Genomic DNA, 18,633 nt, shown 5'->3' on the forward strand with positions numbered 1-18,633 from the left:
ATCTCTCCAGGGAGGATTTGCAGGAAACCCTTCTTGGCAGGTAGACACCGAGAACACCTGGGACTCAAATTTATTGCGTTGTTATCTTCCGAAAAGTACGGAGCTTCTGGAAAGGCTTTTCACTCCTACTACTCAGTTTTCAACAGCTTCATGTCTACCTCTGTCCAAAGCAGTATTTTTAATCTTCTCATACCATGGACAACCCTCCTGCCTTTTCATCATCTCTCCTCCTCTGACTTCCCTCAAACAATGAAACATCAACCGTCCAGGTATCAGTTTCATAAAATAAAGCAGATACTTTTTGAAAGCTTCCTAAGGCCCACAGAGTTTATGGAAACTTACATTTTTTTTAATCCATTTCAGAAAGCTCAGCTCTAAGCCTATTTGAAATCTTACCCTTTGATTAAAGAAAAATACATCTCTTTTTCCAAAGAATCAGTTTTTGAACGGGTTAGCGTAACAAAGCGGTAGGATAAATCTACCGGTTACATTCCTGCTGTTCCCTGCTCAACTTCAGTTAGCATCAAACTTCGGCCTCCATCAGGAGAAGAGACATTCCACGAAGGGAGTCCTTTCACAGAGCTTGGAAAGATGTTTTGAAGGTTTTGGCCAAAAGGAATCAAAAAAAAAAAAAAAAAGATGAACTGAAAAAATGTCTGCTTTCCCCTCTTTCTCAGAAAAAGTAAAATAATTGTCATTTACATGTATTCCATTTTCAGCTGGGAACATGTGAGTAATACAGCCTAGAAGAAAGGTGGCCTCGGCTTTGAATCCATCTCAGCTTTTACTATTTGCATTATCTTCCCCTTGATGGACCCATGTGTCCTCATCTGTAAAGCAAATATATCTAAGATGCCCTTCCAGCTGTAAAATTCTTTTTTTCTCAGATTCCTTTCATCCTCACAGATTCACATGCAAGATCAAGCAAATATTTCATGACAGCTCTAGGAAGGTTCAGCACCCGAAAGCAGAATCCCCAAATTCCTATTTCTAATTGTACTTCACACGTGCACACACACACAGACACACACACAGACACACAATGGCTACTACAATGAAAACCTGAGCAAGAAAAGGCATAATCTCCAAATTCATAGTGCAAGCAAAGATTTCATACACTTGTGTCTCTTGCACAAAGTCTAATCTTTCTGGGCTGAAACAGAGTTTAGTATGAACTCTAACGACCATTAAATTGAGTTTCAGGATGTGGCTTAATTGTGCAATACTGTTGAAATGGCCAAAAAAAAAGGGCAGCGTTTTTAAAAGTCATTGGTACGCCAAGACCTAAATTTGAGGTCTTTCTCTCTGGCAACGGCAAAGAGTAACACTAACACCTAAACAAGAATGCAGGCATCTGCAGGAAGTCACCACGCGGCCGCGTATGTCAGCAATCGCTATGGAGGAAACGCAGACCCAGATCCAGGGTCTCTGCATTCTTGCCAGGAAATGATTTTCAACTACTTTGTTTTAACACCTTCACCCCTGAATTCTCTGTAACCACAGCTCAACTCAGGGGCTAAAATACACCTATTCATGCCTTTGTAAATCTACACGTGTTTATAATTTGGGATTGCTATGTGAAAACACACTTTTCTATTTATCTTCAAGTCAAGCAGCTGGGCCATCTTAATGGATTCTTCTCAACACCAGGCCATTAAGACACACGGGTTCCAGGCATGCAAAACCCTCTTAGATCTCCGTGGCCCCTGCTACTGATGGCTGCTGGATCAAGAGATGGTCAGGGACCTGTCAACCCCCTGACAAAGCACAAACCAATCCAGAAGTCTGTAGGTGCACTTGAGGAATGCTGTCTGCTCTTTTCTGAGTGTAATCAACATGTCACATAAGAGGCTGCATCTCTACCCATCCAAGATGGTCTCTGCCACCTTCATATTTACTGCTTATTTGAAGTCCCTCCTCCCTCCTCAAAAAAGATCTGAGAATTAATGTCTTTTAATCTCTAATGTTTTATATTATAGATTTTCAAGTCTACCAAAAGGTTGCAAGAACAGCACCATGACGACTACACACCCATTATCTAGATCCAAAATTCTGCCACATTTCTCTCCCTCTCTTCCTTCCTCTCTCTCTCCTTCCCTCCCTCCCTCCATCTTTCCATGTGAATGTGTATATAAAATTATACATTATACGCACAGACTTTTTGCTGAACAATTTGAGGATTAGTTGTACACGTTGCAACACTTCATGTCTAAAGACTCCAGCTTACGTAGCTCTTAACATCGAGCATTCCCCTATATCCACCACTAGCTTGGACAAGACAGTTCTCACAGGAAAGAAATTCAATGCTGAGAGAATACTATTATCTAATAAACAAAACACACTCAAGTTTCCCCAATTGTCCCAATAATGCCTATTATTGTTGCTTTTTCTCAACCAAGGATCACACATGGTATTTGGCTGTCCTATGTCCTCAGCCACCTTTCATCTGCAGCAATTGTAGGGGGTGTCAGGTGTCCTTAATGACACTGACAATGTTAAGGAATGTGGTCCAGCTGTCTTATGGAATGTCCCTCATTTGGACTTGTCTGATTGCTTCCCCAGAATTGGATTTAGGCTAAATATTTTAGCAGACACTCCATCAAGGTGATGCTGTGACTGACTGCTTAGTGCATCACTATGACACCTTACATCACTGCACCCATTGTAGGTATTGGTAAGTTTGAACATGGCCAGTTAACTGCCTAAAGCTACAATGCTTTAATATGAATACCACATCGTTTACACACTTTCAATTTCAAGCTGTTAACAGTAGTTATTCAAAAACCTCAATCCCTAAAGCATATTTCAATGCATCTGTCTTTTATGTCTCTAATATATTGTCATTTTCTCATAAACCGGGAGATGCTAACTGTATTCTATAATAAAAGATCACATGGACTATAAACACTAAAGGCTTCACAAAGGAAGTGATTTTTGCATTGGGTCTTGATAAGTAAATAGGATTTTGTTAAGAAGAGCAAGGAGAGAGTATTATATTCATAAAAAGTGTCACGGGAAAAGGCTTTATATGTGAGAGTGAATAACACTTGAGGCACTATGAGTTGACTGTAATAATCCAGGCAAGAGATAAGAAAGGCTTGCTCGAGGCCTTGTCTAGTGGCCAAAGGAAATGCAGGCAAGTAGACAGACTGAAGAAACTTGCCAAATTCTCTGATAGCTCAACTAGGGCAACTGCATGTTTATGAAGCCTTTGCTGACATGGGTGGGCGGGCGTGGTCATTTAAGTCTAAACTGAATACGCTATGCTTGAGGCACTGGTAGGACATCCAGGTGGAGCTGTCCAATAAGCAGAACAAGAGGCCTGGAGTTCACGAGGAAAAAAACCTGGTGAGAAATGATGCTCTGGGTCAATGTTATGAAGATGGAAAGTCATGAAGACTGACAAGAACATGAGTAGTGAAAGGAAGCAGACAGTAGGTCTGAGGCGTGCTCTGGAAGAATGATAACAGGATGCAGGAGGGCAGAGGAGGGTGGCAGTTCTATTTCTTGCTAAGACACCGCCTCGTGCACTGGTTTTTGGAAATGCTGATCTGAAGGTAATTGGAAGAGAGAGAAAAAGAGTTTGACCAGATTAGTAGATTGAGGAATCATGAGTGAATGGGCAATAAGAAAGTATACTTAATTTTTTTTTAACTGAAAAGAACTCTGTTGTGTGGTTTTTCAACACCACCAAGCAGTTAACTCAAGGCTGACACTATTTACCTCGAGACAGTGTGAGATCACCAAGGTTAAGGGCTCAGCCCATTAAGACTGCCCCCACCTCAGATACCAGAGTCAAGTCCAGGTCGTCAGCTGTGTTTCAGACCAACTGGCTACAAATCAGAGGTTCCCAAGAACCCCTCCTTGAGGTTGATTAATTGGCTAGAGTGGCTTCTGCAACAGAGACACAGTTACTTATGCTTAACTAGTTTATTATAAAGAATATTGTAACGGATACAGAGTGCAGCAGGATGAAAAAGTACACAGGGCAAGGTATGTGGGAAAGAGCTTCCATGCTCTCTGGGTGCACCACTCTCCTGGAATCTCCATGTGTTGTTCACCAACCCAAAAGCTCTCCAAACCATGTCCTTTTGGGGTTTTGTGGAGGCTTCATTATGTAGCATGGTTGATTAAATCATTGGCCATCGGGGATTGGTTCAACCTCCAGCCCCTCCTCTCTCCCCAGAGGTCAGTGGAGTGGGACTGAAAGTTCCAACTCTCTAATCATGAGGTTGGTTCCCCTGGCAACCAGCCCCCATCCTTGGGGCTCTCCAGAAGTTACCTTATTCAGGTATGGCTGAAAGGAGTTTGTTGTAAACAACAAGATACTCCTTCACCCTTTATGCAACTGGAACTATTTCAGAAACTGATGACAAAAGACCAAGCATTATAACAGAAGTTGCTCCCATTGCTCTTAGTGCTTAGGAAATTCCAAGGGTTTTAGGTGCTCTGTGCCAGAAACAAAGATCAAATATGTACTGCTTATCGTAAATCACAATAACAAATCAGTAAAGAAAACATATGTGATATAGGATGGGGGTAAGTGGGGAAGTATTCATTGGAAAAGAGCAAGAAAAAGGAAAAAATGATGGAAAGGACAAAATGGAAAGGAAATTCAAATGAAAAAGGAAGAAGAGGAAGAAAAGTCAAGGATATAAATGGGAGTAAAGTAACAGAGGCCTCTGGTTTTCTTTAATCAAACTGCCTGCCTGCTTCAAAGCAGAAGCAACAGGTGGAGAACAACACTCGACCTGCCATTAGAAACCAATATAAAGACCAATGAATGTGCCTCAAACCCTTAATTTTGCTAAAATTATTTATGACTCACATTTTAAATTAATGTTTCAAAACCCCTTTTCTCCTTAGCTTCTGGCCAAGAGTTGCCTGCTTCTGTTCATGTGGGTTTCCCTGGAGCCTTCCTTGACTTCATGCTACAGGTTTGGTTCCCATAACATTAAATCCTAGACCTCCAAGGTCCGGAGATGCCACAGGCTCGGGGGCCAAACAGATACCTGTCAGCATCATTAAAGACATCGTCTTAACATTTGGAAAAGATGGATTTAACAAAAAGCTCTAAAATAACTAATATATGTACACATTCATATATGTAGTCTATAATATAATACATACATTTTTAATAAAATTATTCAAATCCATTCCTTTCAAATTTAAATACCTATCTATCTATCTATCTATTTACTGACTTAGCTACATGATTCTGACAAATGAAACTGGAAAGTATTTTAATGACTAATCACCAACACACTACTAACCAGGATGGGAAACAAAAACGCATCCACAGAAATAGCAATTCTTACAATTCAAAAAAATCCATTTCATTCAACTTGCTGAAACCATGTACCGACCTAATTACCATGACCCCACAGTTCTCAAATGCAATTTTTTTGTTGTTGTTACATCTAATTTCAATTAATCACCATGACACAGCTAAGAAACTTTTTAACAACAAATCATCAAGGTCTGTGCAGGAGCCTGCCTAAATTCTTGGCATTTTTCTAACCATTTCCTGCAAGACCACGTGCTCAGCAGGCAGTCACCGTGGGACACTCAGGGAGTTGTTACTTGGCCATAGCGCCTTCAGCTCTCTGTGCACACGTGTGTCTGTGCATGTGTATGAGCCCAAGTGCACGCACCATGTTCCTTCTAGAATTAAGATTTGTTTGGTTTTTTTTTTTTTGATCTTCCACCTTTTTCTTATTACCAAAAGGTAACACCAAAAGGTAAGCAATTAAAATAAGTCACCAAGAATTATGAAACATAGTAATGCAGGGAAAAAAAAATCCCACATGTGAACATATGAGTTTTAATGGTTTTTCGATGAGTAGGTTCAGAAGAACCATGGCTTTGCTTAAATAACTCCAGACGACATCAGAATCACCTCATGCCCGTCATGTCTTTAGAAAGTCGGTCTACGAATGTGGTATTTAAGTGCAAGTACATTTTTAAGATTGAAAACAGCAATTTATCACGAAAGTGCTGCTGTTAATTGTGAAATTCTCTTTCTCCCTACGTCCTCCCCCCTTCATTCCAGGAGAATGCAGTGAAGAAATGAAATGAGAAAACCATAATTACAATCACATTTCTTCCCTTGGGTCAACCTAATTATCAGCCTCTCACTCCAAAACAAATTTACCTCTTTAAGAATGAACGTCCTTTTCGCTCATGGGAAAAATACAAAGATTAAGATGCCATTTCGGCATAACTGCAATCTTTCATTTTTAAGTGACCTCTGTGTTTAATGGCTTCAATGCATTCTCATTCAAGTAGAATATATACTGCAGGAGAGAACTGTAATAAATGGCACTGTCATGACCCTTAAGTTAGAGCAAAGGAATATTGGAAGATAAATCTCAATTCTAGATACTCACCAATCCTGCAATGGGGGTAGGCAATCTATTGATCTTTTTAACAAGTCCTGGCTTTATAGCATTCAGCAACCTGTCATGAAAAAGGCAGAATGTCAAGTGAGACATAAAGCAAGGCGGATCACACAAATCACCTTTATCCGGGGTGACAACGAAATTGCTGAATAGGAAAAGCAGCAAATTTAAAGTACGTAGTAAATCTCAATAATCTATGAGCCTTCGTGCATCCAAGCTTTGCCAATGTCAAGTTTGTCCGTGGCAGGTGAAGTTTTAGAATTTGGAAATGTTGGGAGAAAAGAAAGGCTGGAGATGGGGAAGGGCTTCGAGGCAAAGGACAAGGATGTGAGCTGGACTGAGGCTGGGGGGAGCTGGCTAGGACTGGAGCCAGATAATGCTACACAGTAAGGCTTGTTCCCAATTCTCCTGGCTAAGGCAGGGGTCTCTCCAGGGAGGCACTCAGTTCAGAGCCCAACATCTATCTTTGCAAATAATTTGCCAAGACTAATTCTACCTCCAAACTCTCTTGCTCTTTGAGGAGAGTGGCTTGTTAAATGTGGTGAGCTTCACTTAAGAAAGGGAAGAATATGTTTAGGAAGAGGTTAACCAATCATATCCTGAGGATTTTAAACAAGGCTGACCACAATTCCCTCGGTATAAAAGATATATGAGCAAAATGTTTTCGGGGTAAAAGGTTGAAATCACGTAAAAATGGTAATACAAAGCAAGGAAATGCGGGAGAAGCAACCGTAACTGTTTGTCTTCAGTGAACGTCAGTTCAGAGTGAAAAGAACTAAGGAAGGCAACTAGCAAAACGGAAACAGGGCTGGCATCAGGGTGATGTGGTAGAATGTAGCACTTGCCAAGTAAGTCATTCATAAAGGAATTACTGAAGGTATGGGGTCTCAGAATGGAAGCACTTATTCTCACATTCGGGAATTAAAGGAGAGGCTGTCAGGTAATTTCTCTCAGGACACAGGGCAAAGAGAAACTCAGAGGGTTAGTAAAATTCAGGGGTCAGCAAACTGTGAGCCATGGGCCATGGGCCAAATTTGGTCCAGTATCTGTTTTTGTAAACAAGTTTTACTGGAACACAGCCCAGCCCATTCATTTATGTACTGTTTACTGCTGCTTTTGTGCAATGACAGCAGAGCTGCGTCATTACAACAGAAAACCTATAGCCTACAGAGCATACAATTTTTACTATCTGGCCCTTTATGCAAAAAGTTTGCCATGCTCTGTTGTATTTCATGCAATCCAATTATAGTGAATTCTGAAGAACCTATGCTTGATGGATTTCTACAAACCAGTAGCAAAAGATTCTTTGAAATAGTTCAATAATTAGTCTTGAATTAAGCTTATACTTGACTTAGACATCACTATGTATTCATTTATTGAAAAACGTCTCTACAGTGGTTATGACAGATAGGACATTCCTGTTTTGCACTAAGAATTGCCTGTTTTTGGTCACTTTCACTGCAATTCCAAATGCTGCCACTAAGAGGTAACACCTAGAGTAGATGGGAAAAAGTAGTGCCTTTTTTGGCAACTGAGAGCCAAGACGGTGCTCCTTCCATGAATCCGCTTAATTTTAACCATGAATTTAATCTTCTTAAAGAGTGCTTTTTTATAGCTTATTTTGGAATTACTGGTTTCTCAAGTTGGAAGGCAACTTGTTCACTCTTCACATCTTATAATGGAGAGAACTGAAGCCTGAGAAAACAGAAGATAGTGATGAGCTGGTCAGTGGTACGGCTGGTCAAGCTCAGCACTCGAGCTCCCTGGATCAGCTCACTCCCCGGGCAGGGTTAACGTCCCATAGCTTGTATTCCAAATAAATAGATAGAGATGATGTCTCCAAAGGAGCCTTTAAATGTACAACATTCTTAAGATACATTAACTTTTCCACTAGTTTTTAACAGTGTCATTCTAAATTGGACTTATTTAAACAGTATTCGTGCACAGTTGTTGGACAAGGTCATCAAGTGGACATGACTGCCGGTTAACCCAGCCTGGCCCCCAGCAGTTGGAGGCTCCTCACCGGCTCCCCTGTCCTTGGAATGTAGGTTCTGTCCCTTGTTCCCACAGTGGGAGCCATTTTCAGGCACTCAGCCCTGAGATAGTAGTGCGTTATTGAGACCATCTGGACTGAATATGTGCCTGACCCAGTTAAAGCTTCCACATAAACTTTTAAGATTCTGGCGAGATTCAACTCATCTTTCAGCCGCCCAAGACAAGCATCATATGTAAGTTCCCTTGCCCATTAATGCCGCCACCTATAAATCTGGAGCTATCTGCCTCCTTCTCGGGCTCTCCCTGCCTTCTGTGTCTGGGGACCAGGTTTGAGTTTCACCCTGGGAAATCCCAAAGTTGCCAACCAACAACAGTGTTGACAATTCAAAAGGAATCAAAAGGAAATCCAGTGAAATAAGTCTCACTGTCACCTGGGTCCCATGGGGCCCCGACTATAACCTGAAGGTAACCTTGAAGAGTTTCTAAAGAAAATAAACAAAGATATTTATAATTTCTTTAAAGAAAAGACAGGTGTAGCATATAATATGTCCTGTCCTACAACTTATTCTTCCACTTAGCAATGCATCCTGGAGGTTGAATAATTTACCCTGCAGAATGTGTCATATGGAAATGTGTCCTTTTTAATACTGGTGGACAGACTGATGTGGAGTTGGTGTGAGGGGAGGTGGGGGAGCACCGGCTCTGAAGTCCAACTGACTGAATCCAAAGTCCAGCTTGGTCACTCACTGGGGGTGTTACTTTGGGCAAGTCCATTAGCATGAGTTTCCTCAACCCTAACAGAGAAACAATGGCAGCAATTGCATGGGTGTCAATGAGGCTTAAATGTGACAAAATATGTGAGAAGTTAGCAGGGAGCCTGGTGCATAGTAAGTTCTCCATAAATGGTTCTCCATATTTGTGTGTAAGTATTTATTTATACTAATGCAGTTCACAGCATTCCACATCAACACTTTCTCTAATACTTTCAGATTTTTCTAATGAAATAAAATACCATTGTATCAGATCCCAGAGCTTTGTTTCTAATTAGCCAAAGTAGGAAAAATTACAAATACTCTACCAAAAATTTCATAATTTAAAAATCCTTTTTTAAAGTGGTCCCATTTTGTCTTTTATATCTAAGAATTGTATTATTTTTAGTAACGATGGATCCACTAACTCTTCTTTTATACATGTCTAGACTTTTAAACAATCTTAAATATTTCATTATATTCATCCTTTGTAGAATTATACTTATATGGCAGAAATCTTTCCTGTCACATGAAGATGTAAAAAAAATTACAATGTTAGACCTTAATTACAAGAGCAACCAAAAAAAAAAAACCTGCTAAGATATCTATCAAAATATTTAACCACAAATTAAAAAATAAAAAGCCATAGTTCTCTAAAATACTTGAAATATTTTCAAGATCAAGGCAGCTGTATTTTTTGCGTGTAAACGTTGCCCGAGTTCTGTACACAGTTTACAGTACACAACAATAAAAAAAAACATTGAATTCACATTGTAGAAATGCCCAACATCTGCTTATCTTGTATTTTGCATTAAACTGAGGCCATTTTTTGTATATATTAGAATCAGATGAAAAGTTCAACAATACAGCTATGAGTGTGAGTCAAGGATATTTATTTACTTGCAATTTTACTAAAAATCACTGTTGCCCTCCTATATGTTAATACAATATTTTCAATAAATGCTTATTGATGACATGCTTTAAAGTCATGATGATGATACTTTTATATTTATGAACCTTCTAAGATGTACTGTTCCCCAACTGTCCTGTCCTACAGAGACAAGTCATGTATTCACTCTACCATTTTTATAGAAGAAAAATACGGAGCCCCAAACAGATGTGAAGCTGTCCCCAGAGACATGCACAGCTAGTCCGCAGCCCAGCTGGGACAGCCTTCACGTCTTGGGCCAGTCATTTTATATTGCAACTTGGTGCTTTAGAAAGTTCAACTTCAGTTATGTCATCAAAGCACAACAACAACAAAATCCCCCAAAATAAAAGACAGGAAACAAAGAACAAAAACCCAAAAACTATCTAAATACAATGGGAGAATATCAACACTAGGTGGGAATAAAAGGAAAGTGAAAGCGGGTGTCTCCTGGCAGACAGTCAAGTGTTAGACACGTCGGATCTCAGTTGTGTCTGTGTATGACACACAGCGCCATCAGGAGGCACGCCAGACGAAAGGGGACCAGAATTCACCTGCTGTTGTTGTGGAAAAATGTGTTACAGCTCGGTGTTACAGCTCAGTTTTGACAGCAACCTGGATCCGGGCGAGAGACCAAGCAGCACCGGGAAAGCCGGACAACTCAAGTTTATTAAGCCAGCGGGCACAAAGGAGTTAACCCTCCAAGCTCTGGACCCGACTGTAGGTTTACACAGGCCTTTTATAGGCTGCCAGTTTTACATTTTGCAACATCATATGCAAATAAAGTATAACAGAAGTTGACCAACCAGGAACAAGCTTTGTAGAAATAGACCAATCAGGAGTGAGAGTAATAACCAATCAGGAGTGAAGGAAATAACCAATCAGAAATGAGCTCAGGGAACCAATATAATTTTAGGTGTAAGTTAGCTGCTTTTAGAGGCAAAAAGTGAGACAGAGCTTCCCCGCCAGGGAACCGGACGGTGCTGGGAGAGCAGCGGCCCTGTCAAGAGGTCCTGCCGGTCTTTTTATGGGGCTTCCTGCCTCATTGTCACCTCCCTACTCCGTAACAATTTCCCACCTGTGATCTCCGAACCCTAAAACTAGAAGGAGAGAAGTCTGAGAAGTCCACCCTCTCCGTCTGGCAAGGCAGATTATCTCCATACTCATCTAAAGACATTTCTGGAACATTGGCATAATTTTACACAACAAAAAAATTAAACTTTGGTACCATTCCACGTCTTACTGCATTACACAAACAAAAATAAAGATATTAAAAAATATCAAGAGATACGAGAGCTAATTAGGAAGAACTAATATTGAGGTAATATCCAGCAATTATTTATCAGGTGCCTGCTGTGTTTTCACACTGCTCCGGCCCAGGGAAGGCAGTAGTGGACGAGACAAAGGACCTGCTGCATAGAACTTGTCTTCTTGGTCCAGGTGAGCATGGGAGGCAGTGGGAGGAACAGAAAATAAACAAGTAAATAAACGAGAGGAAAATTTCAGGTAGCACAAGCGCTGGGAAGTCAGCATAGTAACCCCTGTGGGTGGTTATTTAATGAGGTGGTCAGAAGGCTGCTCTGGGAGGTAACATTTGAGGGAAAAAATGGGATGATACCGAGGTAATAGCCAAAGAAAGATGGAAGACAAGAATTCTGGGCAGATTGAACAGTAAGTGGAAAGGCCTGGAGGCAGGAGTGGGCTTAGTATGTTCAAGGGCCAATGTGGCCAAGCCAAGAGAGTGGGAGGAGGAAACACAGGACATGACAGCCAAGGTGGAAACAGCATCCAGGCCCAACTAAGGCATCAAGATCTTTCTCTAAGTGCAATGTACTTAGTGCATCCAATTTTTAAGATGAAGACTGAAACGAAAACATCACCATGTGCAAGTGGTAGTGAAGTCAGTTTATAATTAGACAGACAGACAAGTTTTGTTTCTTGAAAATCACGGGTATCAGATGAACAAAAGATCGTAAATAACTTAGAACACTCAGGAGTGTTAAAACGGCAGTGCAGTGAGTCTGGAGTAAGCAGTCCAGGTTTTCATAGGTAAAAGACGCACTAGCTATGAGCCGCTGGGAAGTCACGTGAGCAGAGTCTCAGTTTCCCCTTTCATAAAATGGGGGTTTTGAAAACCCGACCTTTTGTCCAGGACCGTGGTGAGGAGCCAACAGGACAATGTGTGTTGCTAGCATTTGGTAAATGGTTTCAGAAACTTCTATATCCACTCATTTAGTATACTGGGCAAGTCCCTTTTCGCTAAGTAAGTGCAAGTTATTTCAGTTTCAACTTTTCCATCAGCCAGCTGCCAAAGACTAAAATAAGTTTTACTTATTTTCTTTTTCCGGCCACCTTTGGATAGAAACCTCATATAAATGAATCAAGTCAACACATGTGTATCGCTTACCTAAAGCATGTCTGGTGAGAAACGACTAGAAACAGGAAGAACAGTTACGACCTTGGATAATCCTCAATTATGAAAAAAGTTAATGACATTGAAGGTAAGCAAATATACATGTGTTTCTTATATGATCGAAATAAAGTGGTGTCTACTAAACTCTTATATTCTAAATCTAAAACACACCGTGACCTATTTCAAGTAAGGCTGCTCCATATGCTTCTTCATGTGCTCAACAAATATTTATCAGGCGTGCATGATGTCCCAGCCCGAACCTGGGCACAGGAGATACAAAGGGGGACAGGGCAGATCCCAGGTCTCTCCCTCATGGGGCATGCTCACTTAAGAGATTTAAAACCTACAGGAAGACCAGAACTGTGTGCACATGTGTTTCATTGTCATGCCAGCTAATGCATGGCCACCGTGAATTTTTGAGAAGGTAAATTAAAGACATACTCTGCACACATTCTGTGGAATCCAGCTCTTAAAATATTTAAGATTATATTCCTTGAAGAAACAATTGTTGAGACATCCAGGAATGATATGGATGTTCTGATTCAACCACAGGCTGTATTTTATAACTCTTTGTAACATTTAATATCCAGCTTATGGTAGCCTCTCAATGATGGTTTAATGGTTATAAAATAAAACTGAAGAAATCCGTGTCTGTCTGCAATTAAAAAAAAAATTTCTCACATCCCTACTCTGGGACAGAGGTTCTGTTTCATATTGACTTTTCCAGCAGCTTATATAATAGCTCTTCAAGGGGCACAATACTGACAATACTGTAGATACATTATGAGACCATCATGTTAGGAAATAAACCAATAGCAGCTTACTTTACTTTACTGGACTATAATAAATAGTAAAGATAAAATTTTTAAAGGATTGCAAAATTCAGCTTACTCTATACATCATTCAATTCAGAAATCCAAGTCTAATAATTATCCTAGAGTTTGGGGGAGAACACAGAATCGATCTAGACCTTGAACATAGGGTTGGGAAGTTCATGTTTAATCTCATGGGAAATCACTTTATTCTTTGCAACAAGAGATTACATCACCATCTCATTTAGCTTGGTTTGTACAGCTGCAATAAGTAACTATGATCACAAAATTACCTACTTTGTGTCCCTTTTAATTTGGCTCAATTGTGTTTTTCTATGTGGTTTCCTTGATCCCTCTCTGGTTTGACTACATATCCTGGACGAAGGTATGTGCACTTTCATGTAATCTAACGTGGCAACCGTTTTTGAACCTAAGCATGAGATCAATTTAACCTTGACCATAAACCTGTTACAGATGTCATTTTTTCAGAGATTTCTTTTTAGAGTTGCCTGGGCAAAAGCAGGAAAGTTAATAAACATTCTGAGGTCAAGAGAAATTGACTAAAGTATGGGGGAAAGTGAAATGTGAACCGAAGGGGAGTTTCATACGAACGAAACAGTGATGGAATGCAAATCGCCATCATTAATATCTACCAAATGTTTGTGGGGTGCTGTACGCATCGTCAAGACGGTGTCAAGTCTTAAGCCACTTGCCTTGAACAGACCTAAAGAAGAAATTGTAAGAACTTCAGAAAGTCTTTGTCGACTGGAATTTCCAAGAACTTGGGGCTATGAATTCTCAGCAGTGCTCTTATTATTCTAATACAACTCCTGAGGCAGAGACCGCTCATCAAACTTGTCTCCTTTCTCCCTAGACACACAGCTAGGCTACATCTCTCAGCCTCCTTTGCAATTTTCTGTAGCAATAGAACAGAGTCCTGGCCACTGAAATGTGGGCGGAGCGGTACAGGTCACACCCAGGCCTGCCTCCAAAGCTTCTCTCTGGAAATTCTCCGCTCTCTCTCTTGCCTCCCCTATTTACTAGTTAAATGTCGGGGCCAAGGAAGACCTTAGAAGCCATGCGATGAGGACGGAGTCTCTGTTAGCTGGGGTCCCTGAACAGCTCCCTGGAGGAGAGTCAGTCATCTCCACCCCCACCCTTCCCTGTTGCCAAAACTGCGCTACATGAGAGTGAGAAGGACATTTCACTGTATTAAACCACTGGAGCTACGAGTTTATTAGTTACAGCAGCCAGCGCTGCCTTAACTATGAAAGCTCTCCAGGAGGTCTTTTCCCAATAAAAAGGGGCCCTACTATGCCAAACTGTACCCAAGAAAATCCTGTCCTAATATTCAAAATTAAACACCTGGGCACATCCTTCCCCCAGGTCTTGCTGGGAAGGCAGCAGGAGGGAGAAGAGCTAAAATTTGGGACATTGTAAACAAATGGACCCATTTTTATTTTCCTACATTTGCTAGGGATAAAAAGTCTTCTGACCTATCACTTCTGTTCTTAACACTAAAAAAAGCAACAGTAATGAAATAATCTACAAGCATGGAAGGGAACCTCGAGCAATTATCTGAGTATCTGGGAGTCCTCTGATTCATTCATTTTCAATCTCTCTCACAGTCCAACCTTTGCATGACCATTCCTGCTGTCTAGAAAGTATGTAATTTTTGGATGAGAAGAGGCCTAAAATTCAATTTTAAAAACCTAGAAAAGGAAACCATCACCAGGCACATATCTGAGGTCAGAGCCCCAAAGCGGCAGAGCTAGGATTACAAACTCGGGTTTCTGCACTGAGAAGTGGGCCCTCCTACGGTGCTTTACTTCCTGCATTTCAATAACTAATCTCCAGCCACCAATCTCTGCCGCCTTAACCAGTCTGCCCACCACAGCCAAACTGGCCCCATCTAAGCCCTGACTTTGGTCAAGCAGCTTCCATGCTCCAATGACTCCCAGGTTCCTGGGTGTCCACAGGATGCCCTCCAAATGCCTTCACCAGGTAATCAAGCTCCTTCACCCCCAAGCTGCCTTTCCGACAATGACTCCCATGCAGAGTACCCCCCTACTTTTATAAGCTACACGTTTAAGACAACACATGTGATCAATGAACCATGAAAGCTGGCAAGACATGAAGAGAATTTAGTGTAACCAAATAAAATGGAGACTGAAGTTACTGGACACAGGCAATGATACATGTAATCATCATTGTGCTCTGTAGTAATTATGTATAAATGATTGTAATTAGTATTTCTTTTGCACAGCTAAAACTTAGTATTGCTGGGTTTACTGTCAGGAGGGTGCGAGAAAGCTTGGAATGTGAACTTGCTGGGATGAAGCTCTGAAAACTCTGTATCTGGACTTGAGTGGATCAAGCAGCCAGTTTATCTCCTCGCTCCCCACACATCTTTAGCAAGGAGTGCTCAGAATCAAGTCCCAGGATTAAGACCCATAAAACTACAAGAATAGTAAGAGCCTCCAGAGACAGGAAGACCTAGGGGTCAAATTCCAACTCTGCAACTCACTAGGCAAGTTATTTAAGCACTCAACTTCAAGCCTCAGTTTCTTCCTCTGAAAAATGGGCACAATAAAACCTATTAGTCATGGCGTGAGAGTGTGAAATACTGCATGTGATACACTTGGCACAGGCCTGGTGCATAGTGTGTGCTTTACAAATGGCAGCGATTATTATCATCTCTTCCCCACAACCCCACCCTGCTCCAAGCAGGTTTTGACCTCCGCCCTGCCCACAGGTGGAAATCTGAGTCAACCATTGGCTCACTTCTCCTCCCAAGCATCCTGCCTGTCGGCTGAAGTTAGGTTGGTAGTTGGGAGAGATGAAAGGACAGGAGCGACGGAATGAAACAATGTTAGTCCTCTCAGAGGGCAGACCCACATGGGCGTGGTCTCTAATGCTGGGGAAGAAGGAAGGGAGGGAGGAAACTAACAAAGCAAAGATGGTGAGAAGTCTAAGGGCAATCTCGGCTGCATTACAACTGTGCCCACAGCTGCCTCTGGTCCTCCTCCGCCAAAGTCTAGCTATACTTTGACTCTTGCTAAGGCTCCTGAGCCCCCACCTTACCATCCTGAGGATGATGGGGAAAAGCCAAGAACTGGAGAGGCCCTCTGCTATCCTAGAAAGGGGAGGTCAGCTCCAAATGTGGCTAGTGAGTATTCTGAATCGATTTTCCTACTCATTCCACTTGTTGTTATCAAACACCCCACCCCAGGTGCCAAGCTAAGCCCAGACCCTTGCAGGAGACTGGGTTCTACAGAGGGACTAACCCAGAGGTGGTACGGGTTACAGAAGACTTATCCCCATAGTGCTGAACACTACAGTTCTAAGGGGAAATAGCTTCCAAGTTTTAAATGGGTGACTTGGAAAAGAACTTGAGGAACATAAAATGTACATAGTCAGGCTATAAATTAAGGATGGATATAGAAAGACAAGCATAGGAAGCATTTCTGTTTCTCCTTGGAAAGGATGACTTTTTTTTTTCAAATATTCATATTTGGTGCACAGCAGAAAGTAATCAGAAGTCTCCACTGCCAACAGACGTAATTTCCTAAAAAGCAACCTAATCCCTTTGCTCCTCTGTATAGACACCAGGCTAGCTGCCCACTGCTCGCTGGATGCTGCTTAAATTCCTTAACATGCTATTCCAGGTCTTGTGCAAATGGACCTGAAACCTACCTTTCATCTTCAGTCTGCCCCATTTCATCCTCAGTTCTAGCTACAATTCCTTCCTTGCATCTGCAAAGCACCCTCATATTACTGAGCACTTCCATGTGCTTGGTGTTGCCTCTGTCTGACTTGCCTTTCCCACAGGCCTCCGTAACTCCCCTGTGTGGCCTAGCAAACTCCGACTCATCCTTCAAAACCCAGCTTAACTGTTACTTCCTTTCTAAACCATTTCCTAAGAAGATACTGTATCTTCCATCTCTAGGTCCCAACACTCTCTGGCCATTCATCTATTTATTACGCATCACTGAAACTGTCCAACCTCCCCACTAGGCAAAGGGTCAGTCTTCACTGGAACTCCAGCTCTACTATAAGGGCCAGTCATTGCTGGGGCTTCAATTTGTGTTTGCCAATAAAATTGATAATGAAATGAGTAACAACTGCAAAGATTGGGAAAGCCCAAAATGTCAGTTTTAAAGCTACAATGGACTTCGGGTCCAGTAACAATTTTGCAACCGTTGTTGTCAATTACATCTGAACCATTTTCTCAGCACCAAGACTGACGCTGGGTTCAAGCAACCACAGCATACGAGGATCATCTGACAGGCGTCCAGTTCGCTGCCACCAGCTACTGCTATTTCATGAAGTTCCTGTTGGTCAGTGGGACGGACAGGGTGGGAATGAGTGGAGTCACCCTGTTCCTCTCCAAAGCACTGCTGGGAGCTGGCTGGCCTCAGAGGAGGCAGTGAAGTCTCTGGTTCTTCCTCTTAGCGCTCCGCAGGACACACAAATGGGAAGGGGGCTGCCGGGGTCACCAAGGCCACTTCCGCTTGGGCTGCACACATCATTCTACTTTGCTGGGTGTGCAGCAGAAATAGCAAACACAGTCTTATTCAGAGGAACGGAGAACATGTTCTTGAGGCCAAAAGCTGTGGCAGGAAGGAATCAGACTCCTTTTCATCTGTGCTAGCAAAGGAGCTTTGAGTGAAGAAAACTGTAGTATTTAAGTAATCAAGTCTCCTCATTTCCCCATTCAGTGGCTTTTCTTTGTCCAATGCTTACACTTTGCGATTTTACAGAAAGTGCCTTTGATTTTTAGTTTCAGTTTTGTAATTTTCTTTACATTCTTTTGAAAGTAGACAGAATATAAATACAACCAATCTACCACACATCCTCTTCAATGAAGTCCTAAAACCCTGACAGCACGCTGCAATAAGACACTAGTACATCTAGAAATGCACTAAAATGGTATCCGGGATGAGTCTTCTGGAGGGCATTTTAACCATCTCAAAGCAAAATTTTTTAATTCCATAGTGTGTGTATGTGTATTTTAATAGCTTGAGTTATAATTCACATACAGTTCACTCACTGAAAGTGGAGAATCTGATTTTTTTGGTACATTCACAAGAAGAAACCATCACTGCAAAATAATTTTAGTTTTCCTTCCCCCAGAAGAAACCCCAAACCCATTAATTTTAACTCCTCATGCCACACACCCACAAGCCACAGCCCTGAATAACCCCTAATCTACTTTCTGGCTCTACAGATTTGCCTGTTCTGGATATTTCATATAAATTGGATCATATGATATATGTTTTTTTTTTCTGACTGGTTTCTTTTACTTAGCATAGTGTTTTCATCTATGGTGTAG

General features: G+C 41.5%; 1 protein-coding gene across 3 annotated transcripts in view; it reads right to left on the reverse strand.

The window, feature by feature from the left end:
- The window catches only part of LIMCH1 (LIM and calponin homology domains 1), a 306,743-nt gene that overhangs the window by 152,436 nt on the left and 135,674 nt on the right, over positions 1–18,633 (reverse strand). For all 3 annotated transcript variants that reach the window (XM_015244034.3, XM_006209773.3, XM_072944686.1), the window contains exon 3: positions 6,390–6,459. In XM_015244034.3, the coding sequence (XP_015099520.1) occupies positions 6,390–6,459 (70 nt within the window). The remainder of the gene's footprint in view (positions 1–6,389; positions 6,460–18,633) is intronic.

Source organism: Vicugna pacos, chromosome 2 (genome assembly GCF_048564905.1).
Source record: "Vicugna pacos chromosome 2, VicPac4, whole genome shotgun sequence".
NCBI lineage: Eukaryota > Metazoa > Chordata > Mammalia > Artiodactyla > Camelidae > Vicugna > Vicugna pacos.